At 40.3% G+C, this 26,669-nt stretch overlaps 1 protein-coding gene across 1 annotated transcript; it reads left to right on the top strand.

Moving 5' to 3' along the window:
• Positions 1-26,271, top strand: pebp1 (phosphatidylethanolamine binding protein 1). Its single transcript, XM_057831178.1, has 4 exons — positions 1-412; positions 20,720-20,829; positions 24,276-24,376; positions 25,987-26,271. The coding sequence occupies exons 1-4, from the start codon at positions 278-280 to the stop codon at positions 26,208-26,210; spliced, it is 570 nt and encodes a 189-aa protein (XP_057687161.1). The 5' UTR covers positions 1-277; the 3' UTR covers positions 26,211-26,271.
• Positions 26,272-26,669: the final 398 nt, after the last annotated feature.

The raw sequence follows: 26,669 nt of genomic DNA on the forward strand, positions 1-26,669 counted from the left end.
GACAGCCTTTCGTTTTATAAGGGTATACGCTATAAGCAAATGAATGAATTAACGGGATGTAAGAGCAACCATGGATAGGAAATAGGAAAAGGGTGGTTGAATACAGTAACCCTTAAGGGAAAAGTGCTATGTTAAAGTGCTCATTTATATAGTCCATTTTTCTCGGCTGTCCCTGAACGTTGCATTTATCGAAGCTTGCCAAACAAACAAACGCACGTCGTGAGTGAGCTCTTAACGGCTAGTAGCTGTCAGTTTACCCGGCGTCCGCCCAGACAATATGCCCGTGGATGTGAACCAGTGGAGCGGCCCGCTGAAGCTCCAGGAGGTGGAGGACAAACCCGGCCGGCCTCTGATCGTCAAATACGGCTCTGTGGAGATTGACGAGCTGGGGAAAGTGCTCACGCCGACGCAGGTTAGCATCCTTAGCCAAGGTTGGCTAAACGGTAGCGCCACTCGGAGTTACTTTTTGTTTTGCAGCACGGCATATGAAGACTCAATATATTTGTATTTGGGGGGAGAGTAGTAGTGATGGGTGTTTAGCCCTTCCGGAGCATGTTACAGGCAAATGTTTTGAGACTCTTTTTTTTTTTTTTTCATTCTACTGAATGGTGAAAAGTCTCATAATTTATGAGCGTGGGTGTACGTCGTTGCAGTGGTTTCGTTGTCACCCGTTATGGACTGGGTGGGACACCTGCCAAACTGGACCAAAGGCTGGTAACCTACTTTTAATTTTAAAGGGACAGACAGACAAGGTGTTCATCAAGTGCATCCCAGCAAGAATTTGAATCTTATTACCTTGGTCTTTCTGAAGGAAAGAACAAGGTTATGTTGTTGTGCAACTTTATTACCTTGGTCTTTCCAAAGGAAAGAACAAGGTAATGATATTCTACAACTTTATTGTACTTATTATTATTATTATTATTATTTATTCATCTTATTCTCCGCGTTTTTTTGAGCCAACGCACAGCCTAAACCGTAGCCCCGATCGGCACCGTTCAAGTATCGGCATGACCGGAATTTTCGCGTGACGATGGGAATTTTTCAAAACGCCACGAAAAATTTTCCGTTCGCCCATAAACGGCAATTTTCCGAAAAAAAAAAAAAGTTTAAAAATGTATCTAGTCCTACAATTTTTGACCAAATCACATAATTTGGGTATCAAAAATTCCGGGACGGTGAGGGGCATAAAAGTTGTATACAGAATTTGGAAAAAACTTACGGTTCCCCAGAAATTTGCCAAAAACTCTCCCATTCATTTCTAATGGGAAAAGTTCCCATTCACTTTCAATGGAATTTACATTGCATTGATGCCATTGACGGCCATGCATGTCGAATCTACTGATGCCAATGTACTTGGATCCTATTGACTATATGGATGTCGATGCCATTGACGGCCATGGACGTCCAAAAATTTTCCCATTCATTTTCAATGGGGAAAAAACAAAATTTCACCAAATCAACAGAAAATGACCAGATATCAATAGGACATGTCCCCCAAACTTCCCTGCTTCCATTGACGCTTATGGGGGGTGCTGCCATTGACGTCTATGGACGTCCAAATTTTTTCCCATTCATTTTCAATGGGATTTTTTTTTTTTTCCCAAAATCAAAAGAAAATGACTACATATCAATAGGACGTGTCCCCCAAACTTCCCCAATTACATTGACGCTTATGGAGGGTGCTGCCATTAACGGACATGGACGTCCAATTCTCCCAATCTTTTCTAATGGCTTTTACTTTGTTTAGTGCCATTGACTGGCATTATGGTCCATTCTATTGATAGACCTGAGTGGGGCTAAGATTTGTATCTCCACAGAGGAAAGACCAAGGTGTAATTTCTCCCGAAATTGCAGTTTCTAGTATGTATATAAAGTTATCATGTATGTGATACAGGCATTGACAAAAGCTAACTTGGTATTGACAGAGGTTCGATCCTACGACCTCCCGCATCAAAGTCATTTTCAATTGGAATTTTTTTTTTCCAAAAATCAACAAAAAAACGACCTGATATCAAAAGGACGTGTCCCCCAAACTAGTCCAATTCCATTGACGCTTATGAAGGGCGCCGCCATTGACGTCCATGGACGTCCAAATTTCCCATTCATTTCTAATGCCATTTAATTATGTTTTTTCATTCTATTGATGCAAATGTACTTGGATTCTATTGACGCTTATGTAAGTTGATACCATTGACGTCCATGGACGTCCAAAATTTTTCCCATTCATTTTCAATGGGAATTTTTTTTTTCCCCCAAATCAACAGAAAATGACTAGATATCAATAGGACGTGTCCCCCAAATGTCCCCGATTGCATTGCTGCATATGGAGGGTGATGCCATTGACGTTCATGGACGTCCAAACTTCCCATTCATTTCCAATGGCATTTCTTCATGTTTGTTCATTCTATTGATGCCAATGTACTTGGATTCCATTGACGCTTATGTAAGTTGATACCATTGACGTCCATGGACGTCCAAAATTTTTCCCATTCATTTTCAATGGGAATTTTTTTTCCCCCCCAAATCAACAAAAAATGACTACATATCATTAGGACGTGTCCCCCAAATGTCCCCGATTGCATTGACGCTTATGGAGGGTGCTGCCATTGACGGACATGGACGTCCAATTCTCCCAATCTTTTCTCATGGCTTTTACTTTGTTTAGTGCCATTGACTGGCATTATGGTCCATTCTATTGATAGACCTGAGTGGGGCTAAGATCTGTATCTCCACAGAGGAAAGACCAAGGTGTGTAATTTCTCCCGAAATTGCAGTTTCTAGTTACCTTGGTCTTTCTGAAGGAAAGAACAAGGTTATGTTGTTGTGCAACTTTATTACCTTGGTCTTTCTGAAAGAAAGAACAAGGTATTGTTATTGTGCAACTTTATTGTACTTATTATTTATTCATCTTATTCTCCGCGTTTTTTTGAGCCAACGCACAGCCCAAACCGTAGCACCGATCGGCACAGTTCAAGTATCGGCACGACCGGAATTTTCGCGTGACGATGGGAATTTTTCAAACCGCCACGAAAAATTTTCCGTTCGCCCGTAAACGGCAATTTTCCGAAAAACAAAAAAAGTTTCAAAATGTATCTAGTCCTACAATTTTTGACCAAATCACATAATTTGGGCATCAAAAATTCCGGGACGGTGAGGGGCATAAAAGTTGTATACAGAATTTGGCAAAAATTTACGGTTCCCCGGAAATTTGCCAAAAACTTTCCTATTCATTTTGAATGGAAAAAAAACGCGCGCTTCACAGCCCGAACCGTTAGACCGATCGGCACCGTTCAAGTATCGGCACGACCGGAATTTTCGCGTGACACAGGAAACTTTACAAATGGCCCCGAAAATTTTTCCGTTCGTCCGTAAACGGCAATTTTCCGTGAAAAAAAAAAAAGTTTCAAAATGTATCTAGTCCTACAATTTTTGACCAAATCACATAATTTGGGCATCAAAAATTCCGGGACGGTGAGGGGCATAAAAGTTGTATACAGAATTTGGAAAAAAATTACGCTTCCTCGGAAATTTGCCAAAAACTATCCCATTCATTTCGAATGGGAAAAGTCCCATTCACTTCCAATGGGATTTCCAATGGAATTTACATTGCATTGATGCCATTGACGGCCATGCATGTCGAATCTACTGATGCCAATGTACTTGGATTCAATTGACTATATGAATGTCGATGCCATTGACGGCCATGGACGTCCAAAATTTTTCCCATTCATTTTCAATGGGGAAAAAACAAAATTTCCCCAAATCAACAGAAAATGACCAGATATCAATAGGACGTGTCCCCCAAACTTCCCCAATTCCATTGACGCTTATGAAGGGTGCCGCCATTGACTTCCATGGACGTCCAAAATTTTTCCCATTCATTTTCAATGGGGAAAAAACTACATTTCTCCAAATCAACAGAAAATGACCAGATATCAATAGGACGTATATCCCAAACGTCCCCAATTCCATTGACGCTTATGGGGGGTGCTGCCATTGACGTCCATGGACGTCCAAAATTTTACCCATTCATTTTCAATGGGAAATTTTTTTTTTTCCCCAAATCAACAGAAAATGACTAGATATCAATAGGACCTGTCCCCCAAATGTCCCCGATTGCATTGCTGCTTATGGAGGGTGATGCCATTGACGTCCAGGGACGTCCAAACTTCCCATTCATTTCCAATGGCATTTCTTCATGTTTGTTCATTCTATTGATGCCAATGTACTTGGATTCCATTGACGCTTATGTAAGTTGATACCATTGACGTCCATGGACGTCCAAAATTTTTCCCATTCATTTTCAATGGGAAATTTTTTTTTTTCCCCAAATCAACAGAAAATGACTAGATATCATTAGGACGTGTCCCCCAAATGTCCCCGATTGCATTGCCGCTTATGGGGGGTGATGCCATTGACGTCCATGGACGTCCAAACTTCCCATTCATTTCCAAAGGCATTTCTTCATGTTTGTTCATTCTATTGATGCCAATGTACTTGGATTCCATTGACGCTTATGTAAGTTGATACCATTGACGTCCATGGACGTCCAAAATTTTTCCCATTCATTTTCAATGGGATTTTTTTTTTTTTCCCAAATCAACAGAAAATGACTAGATATCATTAGGACGTGTCCCCCAAATGTCCCCGATTGCATTGCCGCTTATGGAGGGTGATGCCATTGACGTTCATGGACGTCCAAACTTCCCATTCATTTCCAATGGCATTTCTTCATGTTTGTTCATTTTATTGATGCCAATGTACTTGGATTCCATTGACGCTTATGTAAGTTGATACCATTGACGTCCATGGACGTCCAAAATTTTTCCCATTCATTTTCAATGGGAAATTTTTTTTTTTTTCCCAAATCAACAGAAAATGACTAGATATCAATAGAACGTGTCCCCCAAACTTCCCCGATTCCATTAACAATTATGGAGGGTGCTGCCATTGACGGACATGGACGTCCAATTCTCCCAATCTTTTCTCATGGCTTTTACTTTGTTTAGTGCCATTGACTGGCATTATGGTCCATTCTATTGATAGACCTGAGTGGGGCTAAGATCTGTATCTCCACAGAGGAAAGACCAAGGTGTGTAATTTCTCCCGAAATTGCAGTTTCTAGTTATTATTATTATTCAATAATTCTCCGCGTTTTTTTGAGCCAACGCACAGCCCAAACCGTAGCACCGATCGGCACCGTTGAAGTATCGGCACGACCGGATTTTTCGCGTGACGATGGGAATTTTTCAAACCGCCACGAAAAATTTTCCGTTCGCCCGTAAACGGCAATTTTCCGAAAAATAAAAAAAGTTTCAAAATGTATCTAGTCCTACAATTTTTGACCAAATCACATAATTTGGGCATCAAAAATTCCGGGACGGTGAGGGGCATAAAAGTTGTATACAGAATTTGGCAAAAATTTACGGTTCCCCGGAAATTTGCCAAAAACTTTCCTATTCATTTTGAATGGAAAAAAACCGCGCGCTTCACAGCCCGAACCGTTAGACCGATCGGCACCGTTCAAGTATCGGCACGACCGGAATTTTCGCGTGACACAGGAAACTTTACAAATGGCCCCGAAAATTTTTCCGTTCGTCCGTAAACGGCAATTTTCCGTGAAAAAAAAAAAAGTTTCAAAATGTATCTAGTCCTACAATTTTTGACCAAATCACATAATTTGGGCATCAAAAATTCCGGGACGGTGAGGGGCATAAAAGTTGTATACAGAATTTGGAAAAAAATTACGCTTCCTCGGAAATTTGCCAAAAACTATCCCATTCATTTCGAATGGGAAAAGTCCCATTCACTTCCAGTGGGATTTCCAATGGAATTTACATTGCATTGATGCCATTGACGGCCATGCATGTCGAATCTACTGATGCCAATGTACTTGGATTCAATTGATTATATGGATGTCGATGCCATTGACTTCCATGGACGTCCAAAATTTTTCCCATTCATTTTCAATGGGGAAAAAACAAAATTACCCCAAATCAACAGAAAATGACCAGATATCAATAGGACGTGTCCCCCAAACTTCCCCAATTCCATTGACGCTCATGAAGGGTGCCGCCATTGACTTACATGGACGTCCAAAATTTTTCCCATTCATTTTCAATGGGGAAAAAACTAAATTTCTCCAAATCAACAGAAAATGACCAGATATCAATAGGACGTATATCCCAAACGTCCCCAATTCCATTGACGCTTATGGGGGGTGCTGCCATTGACGTCCATGGACGTCCAAAATTTTACCCATTCATTTTCAATGGGAATTTTTTTTTTTTCCCCAAATCAACAGAAAATGACTACATATCATTAGGACGTGTCCCCCAAATGTCCCCGATTGCATTGCCGCTTATGGGGGGTGATGCCATTGACGTTCATGGACGTCCAAACTTCCCATTCATTTCCAAAGGCATTTCTTCATGTTTGTTCATTTTATTGATGCCAATGTACTTGGATTCCATTGACGCTTATGTAAGTTGATACCATTGACGTCCATGGACGTCCAAAATTTTTCCCATTCATTTTCAATGGGATTTTTTTTTTTTTTCCCAAATCAACAGAAAATGACTAGATATCATTAGGACGTGTCCCCCAAATGTCCCCGATTGCATTGCCGCTTATGGGGGGTGATGCCATTGACGTTCATGGACGTCCAAACTTCCCATTCATTTCCAAAGGCATTTCTTCATGTTTGTTCATTTTATTGATGCCAATGTACTTGGATTCCATTGACGCTTATGTAAGTTGATACCATTGACGTCCATGGACGTCCAAAATTTTTCCCATTCATTTTCAATGGGATTTTTTTTTTTTTTCCCAAATCAACAGAAAATGACTAGATATCATTAGGACGTGTCCCCCAAATGTCCCCGATTGCATTGCCGCTTATGGAGGGTGATGCCATTGACGTTCATGGACGTCCAAACTTCCCATTCATTTCCAATGGCATTTCTTCATGTTTGTTCATTTTATTGATGCCAATGTACTTGGATTCCATTGACGCTTATGTAAGTTGATACCATTGACGTCCATGGACGTCCAAAATTTTTCCCATTCATTTTCAATGGGAAATTTTTTTTTTTTCCCAAATCAACAGAAAATGACTAGATATCATTAGGACGTGTCCCCCAAACTTCCCCGATTCCATTAACAATTATGAAAGGTGCCGCCATTGACGTCCATGGACGTCCAATTCTCCCATTCATTTCTAACGGCTTTTACTTTGTTTTTTGCCAATGACTGGCATTATGATCCATTCTATTGATAGACCTGAGTGGGGCTAAGATCTGTATCTCCACAGAGGAAAGACCAAGGTGTGTAATTTCTCCCGAAATTGCAGTTTCTAGTTACCTTGGTCTTTCTGAAGGAAAGAACAAGGTTATGTTGTTGTGCAACTTTATTGTACTTATTATTTATTCATCTTATTCTCCGCGTTTTTTTGAGCCAACGCACAGCCCAAACCGTAGCACCGATCGGCACAGTTCAAGTATCGGCACGACCGGAATTTTCGCGTGACGATGGGAATTTTTCAAACCGCCACGAAAAATTTTCCGTTCGCCCGTAAACGGCAATTTTCCGAAAAACAAAAAAAGTTTCAAAATGTATCTAGTCCTACAATTTTTGACCAAATCACATAATTTGGGCATCAAAAATTCCGGGACGGTGAGGGGCATAAAAGTTGTATACAGAATTTGGCAAAAATTTACGGTTCCCCGGAAATTTGCCAAAAACTTTCCTATTCATTTTGAATGGAAAAAAAACGCGCGCTTCACAGCCCGAACCGTTAGACCGATCGGCACCGTTCAAGTATCAGCACGACCGGAATTTTAGCGTGACACAGGAAACTTTACAAATGGCCCCGAAAATTTTTCCGTTCGTCCGTAAACGGCAATTTTCCGTGAAAAAAAAAAAACTTTCAAAATGTATCTAGTCCTACAATTTTTGACCAAATCACATAATTTGGCCATCAAAAATTCCGGGACGGTGAGGGGCATAAAAGTTGTATACAGAATTTGGAAAAAAATTACGCTTCCTCGGAAATTTGCCAAAAACTATCCCATTCATTTCGAATGGGAAAAGTTCCCATTCACTTCCAATGGGATTTCCAATGGAATTTACATTGCATTGATGCCATTGACGGCCATGCATGTCGAATCTACTGATGCCAAGGTACTTGGATTCAATTGACTATATGGATGTCGATGCCATTGACGGCCATGGACGTCCAAAATTTTTCCCATTCATTTTCAATGGGGAAAAAACAAAATTTCCCCAAATCAACAGAAAATGACCAGATATCAATAGGACGTGTCCCCCAAACTTCCCCAATTCCATTGACGCTTATGAAGGGTGCCACCATTGACTTCCATGGACGTCCAAAAATTTTCCCATTCATTTTCAATGGGGAAAAAACTAAATTTCTCCAAATCAACAGAAAATGACCAGATATCAATAGGACGTATATCCCAAACGTCCCCAACTCCATTGACGCTTATGGAGGGTGCTGCCATTGACGTCCATGGACGTCCAAAATTTTTCCCATTCATTTTCAATGGGAAATTTTTTTTTTTCCCCATATCAACAGAAAATGACTAGATATCAATAGGACGTGTCCCCCAAATGTCCCCGATTGCATTGCTGCTTATGGAGGGTGATGCCATTGACGTCCAGGGACGTCCAAACTTCCCATTCATTTCCAATGGCATTTCTTCATGTTTGTTCATTCTTTTGATGCCAATGTACTTGGATTCCATTGACGCTTAAGTAAGTTGACACCATTGACGTCCATGGACGTCCAAAATTTTTCCCATTCATTTTCAATGGGAAATTTTTTTTTTCCCCCAAATCAACAGAAAATGACTAGATATCAATAGGACGTTTCCCCCAAAATGTGCCCGATTGCATTGCTGCTTATGGAGGGTGATGCCATTGACGTCCACGGACGTCCAAACTTCCCATTAATTTCCAATGGCATTTCTTCATGTTTGTTCATTCTATTGATGCCAATGTACTTGGATTCCATTGACGCTTATGTAAGTTGATACCATTGACGTCCATGGACGTCCAAAATTTTTCCCATTCATTTTCAATGGGAAATTTTTTTTTTCCCCAAATCAACAGAAAATGACTAGATATCATTAGGACGTGTCCCCCAAATGTCCCCGATTGCATTGCCGCTTATGGGGGGTGATGCCATTGACGTCCATGGACGTCCAAACTTCCCATTCATTTCCAAAGGCATTTCTTCATGTTTGTTCATTCTATTGATGCCAATGTACTTGGATTCCATTGACGCTTATGTAAGTTGATACCATTGACGTCCATGGACGTCAAAAATTTTTCCCATTCATTTTCAATGGGATTTTTTTTTTTTTTCCCAAATCAACAGAAAATGACTAGATATCATTAGGACGTGTCCCCCAAATGTCCCCGATTGCATTGCCGCTTATGGAGGGTGATGCCATTGACGTTCATGGACGTCCAAACTTCCCATTCATTTCCAATGGCATTTCTTCATGTTTGTTCATTTTATTGATGCCAATGTACTTGGATTCCATTGACGCTTATGTCAGTTGATACCATTGACGTCCATGGACGTCCAAAATTTTTCCCATTCATATTCAATGGGAATTTTTTTTTTTTCCCCAAATCAACAGAAAATGACTAGATATCATTAGGACGTGTCCCCCAAATGTCCCCGATTGCATTGCCGCTTATGGAGGGTGATGCCATTGACGTTCATGGACGTCCAAACTTCCCATTAATTCCAATGGCATTTCTTCATGTTTGTTCATTCTATTGATGCCAATGTACTTGGATTCCATTGACGCTTATGTAAGTTGATACCATTGACGTCCATGGACGTCCAAAATTTTTCCCATTCATTTTCAATGGGAATTTTTTTTTTTTTTCCCAAATCAACAGAAAATGACTAAATATCATTAGGACGTGTCCCCCAAATGTCCCTGATTGGATTGCCGCTTATGGAGGGTGATGCCATTGACGGCCATGGACGTCCAATTCTCCCAATCTTTTCTAATGGCTTTTACTTTGTTTAGTGCCATTGACTGGCATTATGGTCCATTCTATTGATAGACCTGAGTGGGGCTAAGATTTGTATCTCCACAGAGGAAAGACCAAGGTGTGTAATTTCTCCCGAAATTGCAGTTTCTAGTTACCTTGGTCTTTCCAAGGGAAAGAACAAGGTAATGCTGTTCTGCAACTTTATCGTACTTATTTTTATTATTATTATTACCTTGGTCTTTCTGAAAGAAAGAACAAGGTTATGTTATTCTACAACTTTATTACCTTGGTCTTTCCAAAGGAAAGAACAAGGTAATGATATTCTACAACTTTATTGTACTTATTATTATTATTATTATTATTTATTCATCTTATTCTCCGCGTTTTTTTGAGCCAACGCACAGCCCAAACCGTAGCCCCGATCGGCACCGTTCAAGTATCGGCATGACCGGAATTATCGCGTGACGATGGGAATTTTTCAAAACGCCACGAAAAATTTTCCGTTCGCCCGTAAACGGCAATTTTCCGAAAAAAAAAAAAAGTTTAAAAATGTATCTAGTCCTACAATTTTTGACCAAATCACATAATTTGGGTATCAAAAATTCCGGGACGGTGAGGGGCATAAAAGTTGTATACAGAATTTGGAAAAAATTTACGGTTCCCCGGAAATTTGCCAAAAACTCTCCCATTCATTTCTAATGGGAAAAGTTCCCATTCACTTCAATGGGATTTCAATGGAATTTACATTGCATTGATGCCATTGACGGCCATGCATGTCGAATCTATTGATGCCAATGTACTTGGATTCAATTGGCTATATGGATGTCGATGCCATTGACGGCCATGGACGTCCAAAATTTTTCCCATTCATTTTCAATGGGGAAAAAACTACATTTCCCCAAATCAACAGAAAATGACCAGATATCAATAGGACGTGTCCCCCAAACTTCCCCAATTCCATTTACGCTTATGGAGGGTGATGCCAATGACGTCCATGGACGTCCAAAATTTTACCCATTCATTTTCAATGGGAATTTTTTTTTTTTCCCCAAATCAACAGAAAATGACTAGATATCATTAGGACGTGTCCCCCAAATGTCCCCGATTGCATTGCCGCTTATGGAGGGTAATGCCATTGAGTCCATGGACGTCCAAAATTTTACCCATTCATTTTCAATGGGAATTTTTTTTTTTCCCCAAATCAACAGAAAATGACTAGATATCAATAGGACGTGTCCCCCAAATGTCCCCAATTGCATTACTGCTTATGGAGGGTGATGCCATTGACGTCCAGGGACGTCCAAACTTCCCATTTATTCCAATGGCATTTCTTCATGTTTGTTCATTCTATTGATGCCAATGTACTTAGATTCCATTGACGCTTATGTAAGTTGATACCATTGACGTCCATAGACGTCCAAAATTTTTCCCATTCATTTTCAATGGGAAATTTTTTTTTTTCCCCAAATCAACAGAAAATGACTAGATATCATTAGGACGTGTCCCCCAAATGTCCCCGATTGCATTGCCGCTTATGGAGGGTGATGCCATTGACGTTCATGGACGTCCAAACTTCCCATTAAATCCCAATGGCATTTCTTCATGTTTGTTCATTCTATTGATGCCAATGTACTTGGATTCCATTGACGCTTATGTAAGTTGATACCATTGACGTCCATGGACGTCCAAAATTTTTCCCATTCATTTTCAATGGGAATTTTTTTTTTTTCCCCAAATCAACAGAAAATGACTAGATATCAATAGGACGTGTCCCCCAAATGTCCCCGATTGCATTGCCTCTTATGGAGGGTGATGCCATTGACGGCCACGGACGTCCAAACTTCCCATTCATTTCCAATGGCATTTCTTCATGTTTGTTCATTCTATTGATGCCAATGTACTTGGATTCCATTGACGCTTATGTAAGTTGATACCATTGACGTCCATGGACGTCCAAAATTTTTCCCATTCATTTTCAATGGGAATTTTTTTTTTTTCCCCAAATCAACAGAAAATGACTAGATATCAATAGGACGTGTCCCCCAAATGTCCCCGATTGGATTGCCGCTTATGGAGGGTGATGCCATTGACGGCCATGGACGTCCAATTCTCCCAATCTTTTCTAATGGCTTTTACTTTGTTTAGTGCCATTGACTGGCATTATGGTCCATTCTATTGATAGACCTGAGTGGGGCTAAGATCTGTATCTCCACAGAGGAAAGACCAAGGTGTGTAATTTCTCCCGAAATTGCAGTTTCTAGTTATTATTATTATGCAATGGTTTCTCCGCGTTTTTTCGGCGCGCCGCGCAGCCCGAACCGTACCACCGATCGGCACCGTTCAAGTATCGACACGACCGGAATTTTCGCGCGACGATGGGAATTTTTCAAACGACCCCGAAAAATTTTTCGTTCGCCCGTAAACGGCGATTTTCCGATTTTTTACAACTTTTTCAAAACGCTACTTGCTCTACAATTTTTGACCAAATCACATAATTTGGACATCAAAAATTCCGGGACGGTGGGGGGCATAAAGATTGTATACAGAATTTGGAAAGAATTTACGGTTCTCCGGATATTTGCCAAAAACTATCCCATTCATTTCCAATGGGAAAAGTTCCCATTCACTTTCAATAGTATTTCCAATGGACTTTACATTGCATTGATGCCATTGACGGCCATGCATGTCGAATCTATTGATGCCAATGTACTTGGATTCATTTGACTATATGGATGTCGATGCCATTGACGGCCATGGACGTCCAAAATTTTTCCCATTCATTTTCAATGGGGAAAAAACTACATTTCCCCAAATCAACAGAAAATGACCAGATATTAATAGGACGTATACCCCAAACGTCCCCAACTCCATTGACGCTTATGGGGGGTGCTGCCATTGACGTCCATGGACGTCCAAAATTTTTCCCATTCATTTTCAATGGGGAAAACACTAAATTTCCCCAAATCATCAGAAAATGACCAGTTATCAATAGTACGTCTCCCCCAAACGTTCCGAACTCCATTGACGCTTATAGGGGGTGCTGCCATTGACGTCCATGGACGTCCAAAAATTTTCCCATTCATTTTCAATGGGGAAAAAACTAAATTTCCCCAAATCAACAGAAAATGACCAGATATTAATAGGACGTATACCCCAAACGTCCCCAATTCCATTTACGCTTATGGAGGGTGATGCCATTGACGTTCATGGACGTCCAAACTTCCCATTCATTTCCAATGGCATTTCTTCATGTTTGTTCATTCTATTGATGCCAATGTACTTGGATTCCATTGACGCCTATGTAAGTTGATACCATTGACGTCCATGGACGTCCAAAATTTTTCCCATTCATTTTTAATGGGAATTTTTTTGTTTTCCCCAAAATCAACAAAAAATGACTAGATATCATTAGGACGTGTCCCCCAAATGTCCCCGATTGCATTGCCGCTTATGGAGGGTCATGCCATTGACGTCCATGGACGTCCAAAATTTCCATTCATTTCCAATGGCATTTCTTCATGTTTGTTCATTCTATTGATGCCAATGTACTTGGATTCCATTGACGCTTATGTAAGTTGATACCATTGACGTCCATGGACGTCCAAAATTTTTCCCATTCATTTTCAATGGGAATTTTTTTTTTTTTCCCCAAATCAACAGAAAATGACTGGATATCATTAGGACGTGTCCCCCAAATGTCCCCGATTGCATTGCCGCTTACGGAGGGTGATGCCATTGACGTTCATGGACGTCCAAACTTCCCATTTATTTCCAATGGCATTTCTTCATGTTTGTTCATTCTATTGATGCCAATGTACTTGGATTCCATTGACGCTTATGTAAGTTGATACCATTGACGTCCATGGACGTCCAAAATTTTTCCCATTCATTTTCAATGGGAATTTTTTTTTTTTTTCCCCAAATCAACAGAAAATGACTAGATATCAATAGGACGTTTCCCCCAAATGTGCCCGATTGCATTGCTGCTTATGGAGGGTGATGCCATTGACGTCCACGGACGTCCAAACTTCCCATTAATTTCCAATGGCATTTCTTCATGTTTGTTCATTCTATTGATGCCAATGTACTTGGATTCCATTGACGCTTATGTAAGTTGATACCATTGACGTCCATGGACGTCCAAAATTTTTCCCATTCATTTTCAATGGGAATTTTTTTTTTTTTCCCCAAATCAACAGAAAATGACTGGATATCATTAGGACGTGTCCCCCAAATGTCCCCGATTGCATTGCCGCTTACGGAGGGTGATGCCATTGACGTTCATGGACGTCCAAACTTCCCATTTATTTCCAATGGCATTTCTTCATGTTTGTTCATTCTATTGATGCCAATGTACTTGGATTCCATTGACGCTTATGTAAGTTGATACCATTGACGTCCATGGACGTCCAAAATTTTTCCCATTCATTTTCAATGGGAATTTTTTTTTTTTTTCCCCAAATCAACAGAAAATGACTAGATATCAATAGGACGTTTCCCCCAAATGTGCCCGATTGCATTGCTGCTTATGGAGGGTGATGCCATTGACGTCCACGGACGTCCAAACTTCCCATTAATTTCCAATGGCATTTCTTCATGTTTGTTCATTCTATTGATGCCAATGTACTTGGATTCCATTGACGCTTATGTAAGTTGATACCATTGACGTCCATGGACGTCCAAAATTTTTCCCATTCATTTTCAATGGGAAATTTTTTTTTTCCTCAAATCAACAGAAAATGACTAGATATCATTAGGACGTGTCCCCCAAATGTCCCCGATTGCATTGCCGCTTATGGAGGGTGATGCCATTGACGTTCATGGACGTCCAAACTTCCCATTAAATCCCAATGGCATTTCTTCATGTTTGTTCATTCTATTGATGCCAATGTACTTGGATTCCATTGACGCTTATGTAAGTTGATACCATTGACGTCCATGGACGTCCAAAAATTTTCCCATTCATTTTCAATGGGAATTTTTTTTTTTTTCCCAAATCAACAGAAAATGACTACATATCAATAGGACGTGTCCCCCAAACTTCCCCGATTCCATTAACAATTATGGAGGGTGCTGCCATTGACGGACATGGACGTCCAATTCTCCCAATCTTTTCTAATGGCTTTAACTTTGTTTAGTGCCAATGACTGGCATTATGGTCCATTCTATTGATAGACCTGAGTGGGGCTAAGATTTGTATCTCCACAGAGGAAAGACCAAGGTGTGTAATTTCTCCCGAAATTGCAGTTTCTAGTTATTCATCTTATTCTCCGCGTTTTTTCGGCGCGCCGCACAGCCCGAACCGCTGCACCGATCGGCACCGTTCGGATATCGAAACGTCCGGAATTTTTGCGCGACGATGGCTTTTTTAAAAAGGGCCCCGAAAAATTTTCCGTTTTCCCGCAAACGGCAATTTTCCAGATTTTTTTTTTTTTTTCAAAATGTATCTAGTCCTACAATTTTTGACCAAATCACATAATTTGGGTATCAAAAATTCCGGGACGGTGAGGGGCATAAAAGTTGTATACAGAATTTGGTAAAAATTTACGGTTCCCCGGTAATTTGCCAAAAACTATCCCATTCATTTCTAATGGGAAAATTTCCCATTCATTTCAATGGGATTTCTATGGAATTTACATTGCATTGATGCCATTGACGGCCATGCATGTCGAATCTACTGATGCCAATGTACTTGGATTCTATTGACTATATGGATGTCGATGCCATTGACGGCCATGGACGTCCAAAATTTTTCCCATTCATTTTCAATGGGGAAAAAACTACATTTCCCCAAATCAACAGAAAATGACCAGATATCAATAGGGCGTGTCCCCCAAACGTCCCCAACTCCATTGACGCTTATAGGGGATGCTGCCATTGACGTCCATGGACGTCCAAAAATTTTCCCATTCATTTTCAATGGGGAAAAAACTAAATTTCCCCAAATCAACAGAAAATGACCAGATATCAATAGGACGTATACCCCAAACGTCCCCAACTCCCTTGACGCTTATGGGGGGTGCTGCCATTGACGTCCCTGGAAGTCCAAAATTTTTCCCATTCATTTTCAATGGGGAAAAAACTAAATTTCCCCAAATCATCAGAAAATGACCAGTTATCAATAGTACGTCTCCCCCAAACGTTCCGAACTCCATTGACGCTTATAGGGGGTGCTGCCATTGACGTCCATGGACGTCCAAAAATTTTCCCATTCATTTTCAATGGGGAAAAAACTAAATTTCCCCAAATCAACAGAAAATGACCAGATATTAATAGGACGTATACCCCAAACGTCCCCAATTCCATTTACGCTTATGGAGGGTGATGCCATTGACGTTCATGGACGTCCAAACTTCCCATTCATTTCCAATGGCATTTCTTCATGTTTGTTCATTCTGTTGATGCCAATGTACTTGGATTCCATTGACGCCTATGTAAGTTGATACCATTGACGTCCATGGACGTCCAAAATTTTTCCCATTCATTTTCAATGGGAATTTTTTTTTTTCCCCCAAAATCAACAAAAAATGACTAGATATCATTAGGACGTGTCCCCCAAATGTCCCCGATTGCATTGCCGCTTATGGAGGGTGATGCCATTGACGTCCATGGACGTCCAAAATTTCCATTCATTTCCAATGGAATTTCTTCATGTTTGTTCATTCTATTGATGCCAATGTACTTGGATTCCATTGACGCTTATGTAAGTTGATACCATTGACGTCCATGGACGTCCAAAATTTTTCCCATTCATTTTCAATGGGAATTTTTTTTTTTTTCCCCAAATCAACAGAAAATGACTGGATATCATTAGGACGTGTCCCCCAAATGTCCCCGATTGCATTGCCGCTTACGGAGGGTGATGCCATTGACGTTCATGGACGTCCAAACTTCCCATTTATTTCCAATGGCATTTCTTCATGTTTGTTCATTCTATTGATGCCAATGTACTTGGATTCCATTGACGCTTATGTAAGTTGATACCATTGACGTCCATGGACGTCCAAAATTTTTCCCATTCATTTTCAATGGGAATTTTTTTTTTTTTCCCCCAAATCAACAGAAAATGACTAGATATCAATAGGACGTTTCCCCCAAATGTGCCCGATTGCATTGCTGCTTATGGAGGGTGATGCCATTGACGTCCACGGACGTCCAAACTTCCCATTAATTTCCAATGGCATTTCTTCATGTTTGTTCATTCTATTGATGCCAATGTACTTGGATTCCATTGACGCTTATGTAAGTTGATACCATTGACGTCCATGGACGTCCAAAATTTTTCCCATTCATTTTCAATGGGAAATTTTTTTTTCTTCCTCAAATCAACAGAAAATGACTAGATATCATTAGGACGTGTCCCCCAAATGTCCCCGATTGCATTGACGCTTATAGGGGGTGCTACCATTGACGTCCATGGACGTCCAAAATTTTTCCCATTCATTTTCAATGGGAAATTTTTTTTTTTTCCCAAATCAACAGAAAATGACTACATATCAATAGGACGTGTCCCCCAAACTTCCCCGATTCCATTAACAATTATGGAGGGTGCTGCCATTGACGGACATGGACGTCCAATTCTCCCAATCTTTTCTAATGGCTTTAACTTTGTTTAGTGCCAATGACTGGCATTATGGTCCATTCTATTGATAGACCTGAGTGGGGCTAAGATTTGTATCTCCACAGAGGAAAGACCAAGGTGTGTAATTTCTCCCGAAATTGCAGTTTCTAGTTATTCATCTTATTCTCCGCGTTTTTTCGGCGCGCCGCACAGCCCGAACCGCTGCACCGATCGGCACCGTTCGGATATCGAAACGTCCGGAATTTTTGCGCGACGATGGCTTTTTTAAAAAGGGCCCCGAAAAATTTTCCGTTTTCCCGCAAACGGCAATTTTCCAGATTTTTTTTTTTTTTTCAAAATGTATCTAGTCCTACAATTTTTGACCAAATCACATAATTTGGGTATCAAAAATTCCGGGACGGTGAGGGGCATAAAAGTTGTATACAGAATTTGGTAAAAATTTACGGTTCCCCGGTAATTTGCCAAAAACTATCCCATTCATTTCTAATGGGAAAATTTCCCATTCATTTCAATGGGATTTCTATGGAATTTACATTGCATTGATGCCATTGACGGCCATGCATGTCGAATCTACTGATGCCAATGTACTTGGATTCTATTGACTATATGGATGTCGATGCCATTGACGGCCATGGACGTCCAAAATTTTTCCCATTCATTTTCAATGGGGAAAAAACTACATTTCCCCAAATCAACAGAAAATGACCAGATATCAATAGGGCGTGTCCCCCAAACGTCCCCAACTCCATTGACGCTTATAGGGGATGCTGCCATTGACGTCCATGGACGTCCAAAAATTTTCCCATTCATTTTCAATGGGGAAAAAACTAAATTTCCCCAAATCAACAGAAAATGACCAGATATCAATAGGACGTATACCCCAAACGTCCCCAACTCCCTTGACGCTTATGGGGGGTGCTGCCATTGACGTCCCTGGAAGTCCAAAATTTTTCCCATTCATTTTCAATGGGGAAAAAACTAAATTTCCCCAAATCATCAGAAAATGACCAGTTATCAATAGTACGTCTCCCCCAAACGTTCCGAACTCCATTGACGCTTATAGGGGGTGCTGCCATTGACGTCCATGGACGTCCAAAAATTTTCCCATTCATTTTCAATGGGGAAAAAACTAAATTTCCCCAAATCAACAGAAAATGACCAGATATTAATAGGACGTATACCCCAAACGTCCCCAATTCCATTTACGCTTATGGAGGGTGATGCCATTGACGTTCATGGACGTCCAAACTTCCCATTCATTTCCAATGGCATTTCTTCATGTTTGTTCATTCTGTTGATGCCAATGTACTTGGATTCCATTGACGCCTATGTAAGTTGATACCATTGACGTCCATGGACGTCCAAAATTTTTCCCATTCATTTTCAATGGGAATTTTTTTTTTTCCCCCAAAATCAACAAAAAATGACTAGATATCATTAGGACGTGTCCCCCAAATGTCCCCGATTGCATTGCCGCTTATGGAGGGTGATGCCATTGACGTCCATGGACGTCCAAAATTTCCATTCATTTCCAATGGAATTTCTTCATGTTTGTTCATTCTATTGATGCCAATGTACTTGGATTCCATTGACGCTTATGTAAGTTGATACCATTGACGTCCATGGACGTCCAAAATTTTTCCCATTCATTTTCAATGGGAATTTTTTTTTTTTTCCCCAAATCAACAGAAAATGACTGGATATCATTAGGACGTGTCCCCCAAATGTCCCCGATTGCATTGCCGCTTACGGAGGGTGATGCCATTGACGTTCATGGACGTCCAAACTTCCCATTTATTTCCAATGGCATTTCTTCATGTTTGTTCATTCTATTGATGCCAATGTACTTGGATTCCATTGACGCTTATGTAAGTTGATACCATTGACGTCCATGGACGTCCAAAATTTTTCCCATTCATTTTCAATGGGAATTTTTTTTTTTTTCCCCCAAATCAACAGAAAATGACTAGATATCAATAGGACGTTTCCCCCAAATGTGCCCGATTGCATTGCTGCTTATGGAGGGTGATGCCATTGACGTCCACGGACGTCCAAACTTCCCATTAATTTCCAATGGCATTTCTTCATGTTTGTTCATTCTATTGATGCCAATGTACTTGGATTCCATTGACGCTTATGTAAGTTGATACCATTGACGTCCATGGACGTCCAAAATTTTTCCCATTCATTTTCAATGGGAAATTTTTTTTTCTTCCTCAAATCAACAGAAAATGACTAGATATCATTAGGACGTGTCCCCCAAATGTCCCCGATTGCATTGACGCTTATAGGGGGTGCTACCATTGACGTCCATGGACGTCCAAAATTTTTCCCATTCATTTTCAATGGGAAATTTTTTTTTTTTCCCAAATCAACAGAAAATGACTACATATCAATAGGACGTGTCCCCCAAACTTCCCCGATTCCATTAACAATTATGGAGGGTGCTGCCATTGACGGACATGGACGTCCAATTCTCCCAATCTTTTCTAATGGCTTTAACTTTGTTTAGTGCCAATGACTGGCATTATGGTCCATTCTATTGATAGACCTGAGTGGGGCTAAGATTTGTATCTCCACAGAGGAAAGACCAAGGTGTGTAATTTCTCCCGAAATTGCAGTTTCTAGTTTTTGTGATGTTTCTATGAAACGGACGAAATTGCTATGCCATGTTTAAATGCCAGAACTGTTTTAGCAATTAATGAAACAACTGGAACTGTAACGGTAGAAATAATTAGCACAAAACATGACGTATGGATGTTATTTAAAGTTTTCTTTTTTTGTTTTTGTTTTTTTTTTAAACAAAATACAATTTATTCAACAAAACTTTGAAACGTGTGTACGATCTTTGATGTCATAAATCAAAGATTGTCATCAAATTAAAGTTCGTCTTGGTCGTATCACCCCCGACCCCCAATCAGTTTTTCAAAACATTTTTTATAACAAAACATGCATATTACATCAACTTCTCATTTCTAGTTTTTGATAGTTCACATCTGTGAGCATATTTGCATGCGAAATGATTTTACGATGTAACGCAAATGTGTAAACAATGAATATCCGTGACTTAAAAGGACTGGCGCTTACCTCTGTTGCTCACAGGTCCAGAACCGGCCTACGAGCATCGAATGGGAGGGATGTGACCCCGAGAAACTTTACACTTTGGCCCTGACCGACCCTGACGCTCCCAGCAGGGAAAACCCCAAATTCAGGTCAGATCACTCCCAGACCATAGTGATTAGGCATCATAAAGGGTGGCACTTCTTATATGAAATGTACCTTGGCATATATTGGCACAATAGACTGTGGTGGTGGAGGGGGCCACTAGATGATCGATTGTGACATAATTTTAAAATGAGAAAAAAGTAGAAAATGCTGTAAGTTGCCACACCACATTACCGCTAGTGTTTAACAAGCTAAATGATGATTGAAAAATTCGGCACCTTTGAAGGTAGCGCTACCAAGCTTCTCTGGCTAGGTAAAACCTGTCTATCATTGTAAACGTTAAGTACCAAACAAGAGCTGCAGGAGGGAGATTGAGAGGCTGGATGAGCATGAAGCAGAAAAACATCAATATCTTTTTTTAAATTAAAAAACCCAATCCTTTTCCCCCCCGATTCCGATCCTCTGAAAAATGGCACGATCGGCCAGATTTGCGATCACGTGATCGGATCATCCCGAGAAACTACAATTTTGATATCCAGTTTTATGAATGTTCTTGCCTCTATTAAACCATTTTAGGCAAAACAGTTTGCTAGTTAGCCTCAGACGTTTGCTTCATCTCACCTTAAAAGAACATGTCTGTGTGCTTGTTTATTTTGGCGACATTTAGCCAGTAGTGAGGCCGACTCCTTAATCCATTGGAATCCAGTTGTTTTCTTGGTAATGGAAAGAAAGAACCGCATTCCCACTGATATACTCCTGGGTTGCGGAAGGTGCTCCCTTAACAACAGTCACTAGGACAGATGATTGGTCAATGGCCGTTTAGGAGGAGTTTGCAAAAGGTCAATACCTTGCTATAGACCCTACTCACCTACGTCACAAAATGGGCGTGTCGCTGTTTCTGGCCGCCATATTGTACCTATTTTTTAGACCTATTCTCATTAGCCACGTTTACATGCTTACTTTTATTCATACCGATTCAAATCATTCCGAATGGAAATTTCACATCAGCTGTTCACTTCATCTATTCCGATCCAGCGTTTACATGTGTCTGCCTTTATTCCGAAAGGACGTTTGACAACTGCCGTCTGACATGCGCAGATTAATCAAAACAAAGCGTCACGTTGCAAAACATGGAGATCGATCGACAGATCAGCTGCTGTTTTAACTTTTCGAGTGGAAACAAAACTTCAGAATGACACGCTGTTCATTTAAAAAGTGTGTGGGTGCGCTGTGCGTGTGCTTGGAAGCCATGTTGCAAGTGACGTTACTTACGTCACCGAGTGACGTCACCACGTCAGTACGGAGCATGTGCAGAAAGAACGCAACCAGACACCATTCCGCTTCCCTGTTTACATGATATAATTTGACTTCTAATCGGTTTGGGAAAAGGAATATTCCACCCCTGTGAATCGGAATGAAATTCCATTCGGTTTGGGCCTGTTCATTCCGAATGAGGTGTTTAAATGGAACACATTTATTCGGTTTGAACATCTAAACCGATTGGAATTGGAATATTTGGCTCCATGTAAACGTGGCAATTGTTTTCAATTAGTCGTGCAAGTTATAGAGCAATTCATGGAAGCCCCCGGTGTTATCTGACGCTGTAAACTCATTGGATGCGTTGCATAAAAGGCGTTACGTGGAAAAGCTTCAGTTTATCCATTCGCCAGATCCGTATTTGATGCCTAAATCGATGTTTTTCGACCCGCTGTCTTCGCCTGACATCTGCTATCCTGATATTTACAACTATCTTGTCCACACAAAATCAGCCTATTCTCACGAAAGTTTGAAAAACTTTAAGAGCTTGGCGGCTTATAAATGCTACGTTGCTGGTTGGGTGAAACAGGTCCTCGTACACGAAAATTCGGCAGGAATCTTATGCTCGGAAGGTGAGTTACGAAATTTTCAATTCAAAATCTTTTGTTCTTGCTAACATCCACTGTCAAGTCTAATGTATTTCATGTCATTTGTCAATAGAGCTAGGGCTTTTAATGTTGATATGGTTTAGCGATAGCACTCTCACTACATACATATATAATATGTAATAAATATGAAGTGCGATAGCACTACTCCAGATTGTCCCTCGTTGAATTTATTTTTTGGCTTTTGACCTCAATAGTGAAATTGTGAATTAATTGTATGACAACTGTCTGATTATCCCCTTATAATTATATATTTTCAGGTAGTTCATTCACAACGTCTGAGTGTATGTTGTCGGCGATTAGCCTAGCAATGATTTTAATTGTGGTTGTCAGCCCAAAACCCTCTAAATATATATTAAATGCATCTTACCAGATATAAAATGACTACTACATAATCTGTGGTAGTCGTTTGGAGTCCAGTTTTCTCGTCGAATTGCAGCAGCCCATGTCGCTCTCCTCTCCGGGTCTCTCGGAATACGGTAAAACTTCAAGTCTCTCCGTCTATCTTCTCTGTTTTTGCGACCGACCGCCACACACGACTTCACCATTTTGATTATTAATGTTAACGAGCAGAAAAACACGCCATAATAGGAGGAATTTACGAAGCGCTAATGCATTAACATGACGAGTATTCGGACAACATGGCGCAGGGGCGTGGCTGTGACATCACGTGAGTAGGGTCTATGCAGGTAGTCCCCTTGTTACGACGTAACTTAGGTGATTTTGACTTAACGATGCCCGAGTCTCGACCGCCATTTTGTCTCCAGTTCCTTTTTTTATTTAGTCGTATAATCCGTACCTTATTGTTTTACTTTACTTCATTAACTTGTTGTGTCCTCACTAAACATGAAGTTGCTCAGCTTTACACTCATCAAACATGGAAATTTTGTATTTTGAAGCTTTTAACTTCCTTCACTTTTGACAATTTGTAAAGTTGTAACATACATATGTATGTACTTATGTTCAAAACAACACGCATTTTAACGATAAAACAATTGGTGTTCAAACGTCCATCGAGTCTGATCAATATGTAAATTCAGTAGATTAGCCTAATTTGTCTCACAAAAGTCCGCTAGCTTAAATGCTACGAATACTAACGTATTTACAATTCACATAGCAAATTGCTCACACATAACTCCACAAACGGTAGCTGTAAACTTATATTAGCTGAAACAACTTACAGCCTGATGTGGGCCAAACCAGAGCGCAGCTATCCTTTATCCATGTCAGACGTTTGATCTGCTCAGCTACAAAAGGCGACAGTCCAGCAAGGCCCACCAGGGGGCAGTGTGCCCTCCGTTATTAAACAAAATACAAGTTTTGGACTTTTGGGGTATTTAAAGGGTTATCACGGAAATTTGGTTTACGTTGCCAGCATAGGAACAGAACAAAACAAAATTTCCAGTTATGTTTTTATTCATCCACAGTTTAAAAAAAAAAAAAAAAAACTGAATGAATTCATGATAAATGATTTACCGGCCAGGCGTAGCTGTAGCCATTCCATAAGAGCACATTGACTGTTGAAAGACAAAAAAAGCGAGAGAATGTGAACTGCTGCTTCTTTATTTCAGGGAGTGGCATCATTTCCTGGTGGTCAACATGAAAGGAAACGACGTGTCGACTGGCCATGTTTTGTCCGACTACGTGGGTTCCGGTCCTCCGCAGGGAACAGGTGACATTAGGAAAAAATGCAATCAATTAAACGTGGCTGTCAAAAGAAAGTGATGAAAACACAAAGTATGGAAAGAATCTGTCAGAAATGGAAAGCAGGCATGATGTATTGTTTAGAAGTTGCAGAACATGGAGAAATGAAAAGTGACCGTATATACTGGTGTATAGGTTGCTCTGGCAGATTAAAATGGGTATTTTTGGTTGACCCTAGTATAAGTTGCACTTGAGGGCATATGGGGGATTTTTGAGCCGTTTTTTGATACCAATATGACAAATAAAATTAGGTACATTAATTAATAACCATATACATGGTAATAACCAAGTACACAACACAAACAGTATCGATGTGGTAAACATTAAAGCAACACTAGGCAACTTTTCAGTTTTGGTCGATTTTAGCTACACAGCTGGACAAAAGCAGTCATGTTTTGCCTTAAGGAAGACTGCGTTTCCCACAGTGTCATAAAATCTTGATCTCTCTGTCGCCTGCAGATGGATTAAACGACATTTCTGTTTCCAGCGGCTGTGTAAAGGATGAATAGTAATGAGATAATAAATCTAGTTGTGGCTATACAATAGCATATGACGTTGTTGAAAGAAACAACGTTTCCAAAATCCAAACGTGATTTTGGATCGTATTTCCCCACCCGGTCGGGGGAGGAGGGGGGTTGCCACGCCAGCGAGTGAAAGCTAGGCCAAAGTTTATTTTTGAGTGTCCTTTTATCCCAGTGGCCTCCCTTTTTCTTTTTTGTCTCCTCAGACAAAACTTTTGGTCTTTTATTGCCTTGCCATCTTTGCAGAATTCGTATCGACTTCAGTCTTTATAATGAAAGTGGGAAGTGACGTATGCCGTAAAGCAGTCGGCACATTTGTAGTTTATTTTTTATGTGTGGCAGGGTTCCTGCCACCCTCCTCAAAGTTAATGAGTGCTGGTGAAAGCGATACAGACCCCCCCCCCAAGATGATGTCCTTCAACTAGTTGTCAGTGGACATATTGTCACAAATATTATTAAAATGGTTTATAAAGGTTGAAAAGTTACTAGTTTGTTTCTTAGTCGTCTTAACTTTAACTGTCTTACAGTAAGTCTTCATCATCATGGATGGAAGCCCTCAAATTCCTCTTCACAATCACTTTCAAACATTTTTCTCATTTTTCGCATCCTACTAGAGCACCCTCTTGAGGTGGCTCAGTGACATTGTTGTTTGTAAAAGCCAAGATGGCTGCACAAAGTACACAGCTGCAGCTACGGCCGTGTTAGTGATGTGTTTTTTAGATTAGAAATTTGTAGATTAATTTGAGCCGTAACATCTCTGTATTATTAGTTTACGTAGCTAATGCTAAATTGCATGGTTTTTCAGTTTGACAACAGTTTAAATTGGGCAATGGTCGGACTGCATATCGGGGTATGGGTCTCACTTCCACTTTTGGGTCAAAAAGTTACCACCTATATGTGAGTATATACAAGACTTGAAAATGTCAGAATAATTGGAGCAATTTGGTTTAGTGTGTAATGATGGCTAAAAAAAAAGATGGAGAGCATTTGGAATTGGGTAGAAAATAAAATGAATGGAGGCAACCATGCCATCTAAAGTGCAACTTTCCTCACGCAGGTCTTCACCGCTACGTGTGGCTGGTGTACAGCCAGTCGGAGGCGCTGTCGTGCACCAAGCCCGTCCTCACCAACTGCTCCGGCGACGGGCGCGGCAAGTTCAGCGTGCGCAACTTTCGGCGCAAGTATAAACTGCAAGAGCCCGTGGCCGCCACCTGTTACCAAGCGGAGTGGGACGACTACGTGCCCAAACTCTACAAACAGCTCGCGGGAAAGTCAAAGTAAAACCAGATGTTTCCCTGAAATGCGACAAGTTGAAATAAAAAGGGGGGAAAAAAACAGCAAAGGTTTTTGGTTTGGTTTTTGAGGGTATTTTTTTCAGTATTTGGGTGAACAGAAAAAAAATGTCAAAAATGTTCAAATCTAAAATGTAATTGATAAATTGACGTTTATGCTAATGAAAACCAAAATCAGTGAATGTGGTCAAATATTTAGAAAAAAATCATCATGAAATCAATACAAAACCGGATTGAATTTCATAAATGTCATGACAATTTTTTTTTTTTTTTGCAAAAGTAAATGACATAATATACCATTATTTTGAAATGTATTCATTTCTGTATCTGAACGTTTTGGAATTTCTCACATTTCTGCATAAACTCCTCAAATGTGATCTGATCTTTGTCAAAATCACACAGATAGAAAACATTGCTTTAACTACAACCAGCCAGTGTGTGAGTCGTT

The sequence above is a fragment of the Corythoichthys intestinalis genome, chromosome 3 (assembly GCF_030265065.1).
Source record: "Corythoichthys intestinalis isolate RoL2023-P3 chromosome 3, ASM3026506v1, whole genome shotgun sequence".
Classification (NCBI taxonomy): domain Eukaryota; kingdom Metazoa; phylum Chordata; class Actinopteri; order Syngnathiformes; family Syngnathidae; genus Corythoichthys; species Corythoichthys intestinalis.

Bases quoted from the DNA above. Each gene is read 5' to 3' on its own strand.
- pebp1 (XM_057831178.1), top strand. From the start codon at position 278: ATGCCCGTGGATGTGAACCAGTGGAGCGGCCCGCTGAAGCTCCAGGAG. The intron at 413-20,719 runs GTTAGCATCCTT...TGTTGCTCACAG, and splicing joins AAGTGCTCACGCCGACGCAG to GTCCAGAACCGGCCTACGAG. The intron at 20,830-24,275 runs GTCAGATCACTC...TCTTTATTTCAG, and splicing joins AGGGAAAACCCCAAATTCAG to GGAGTGGCATCATTTCCTGG.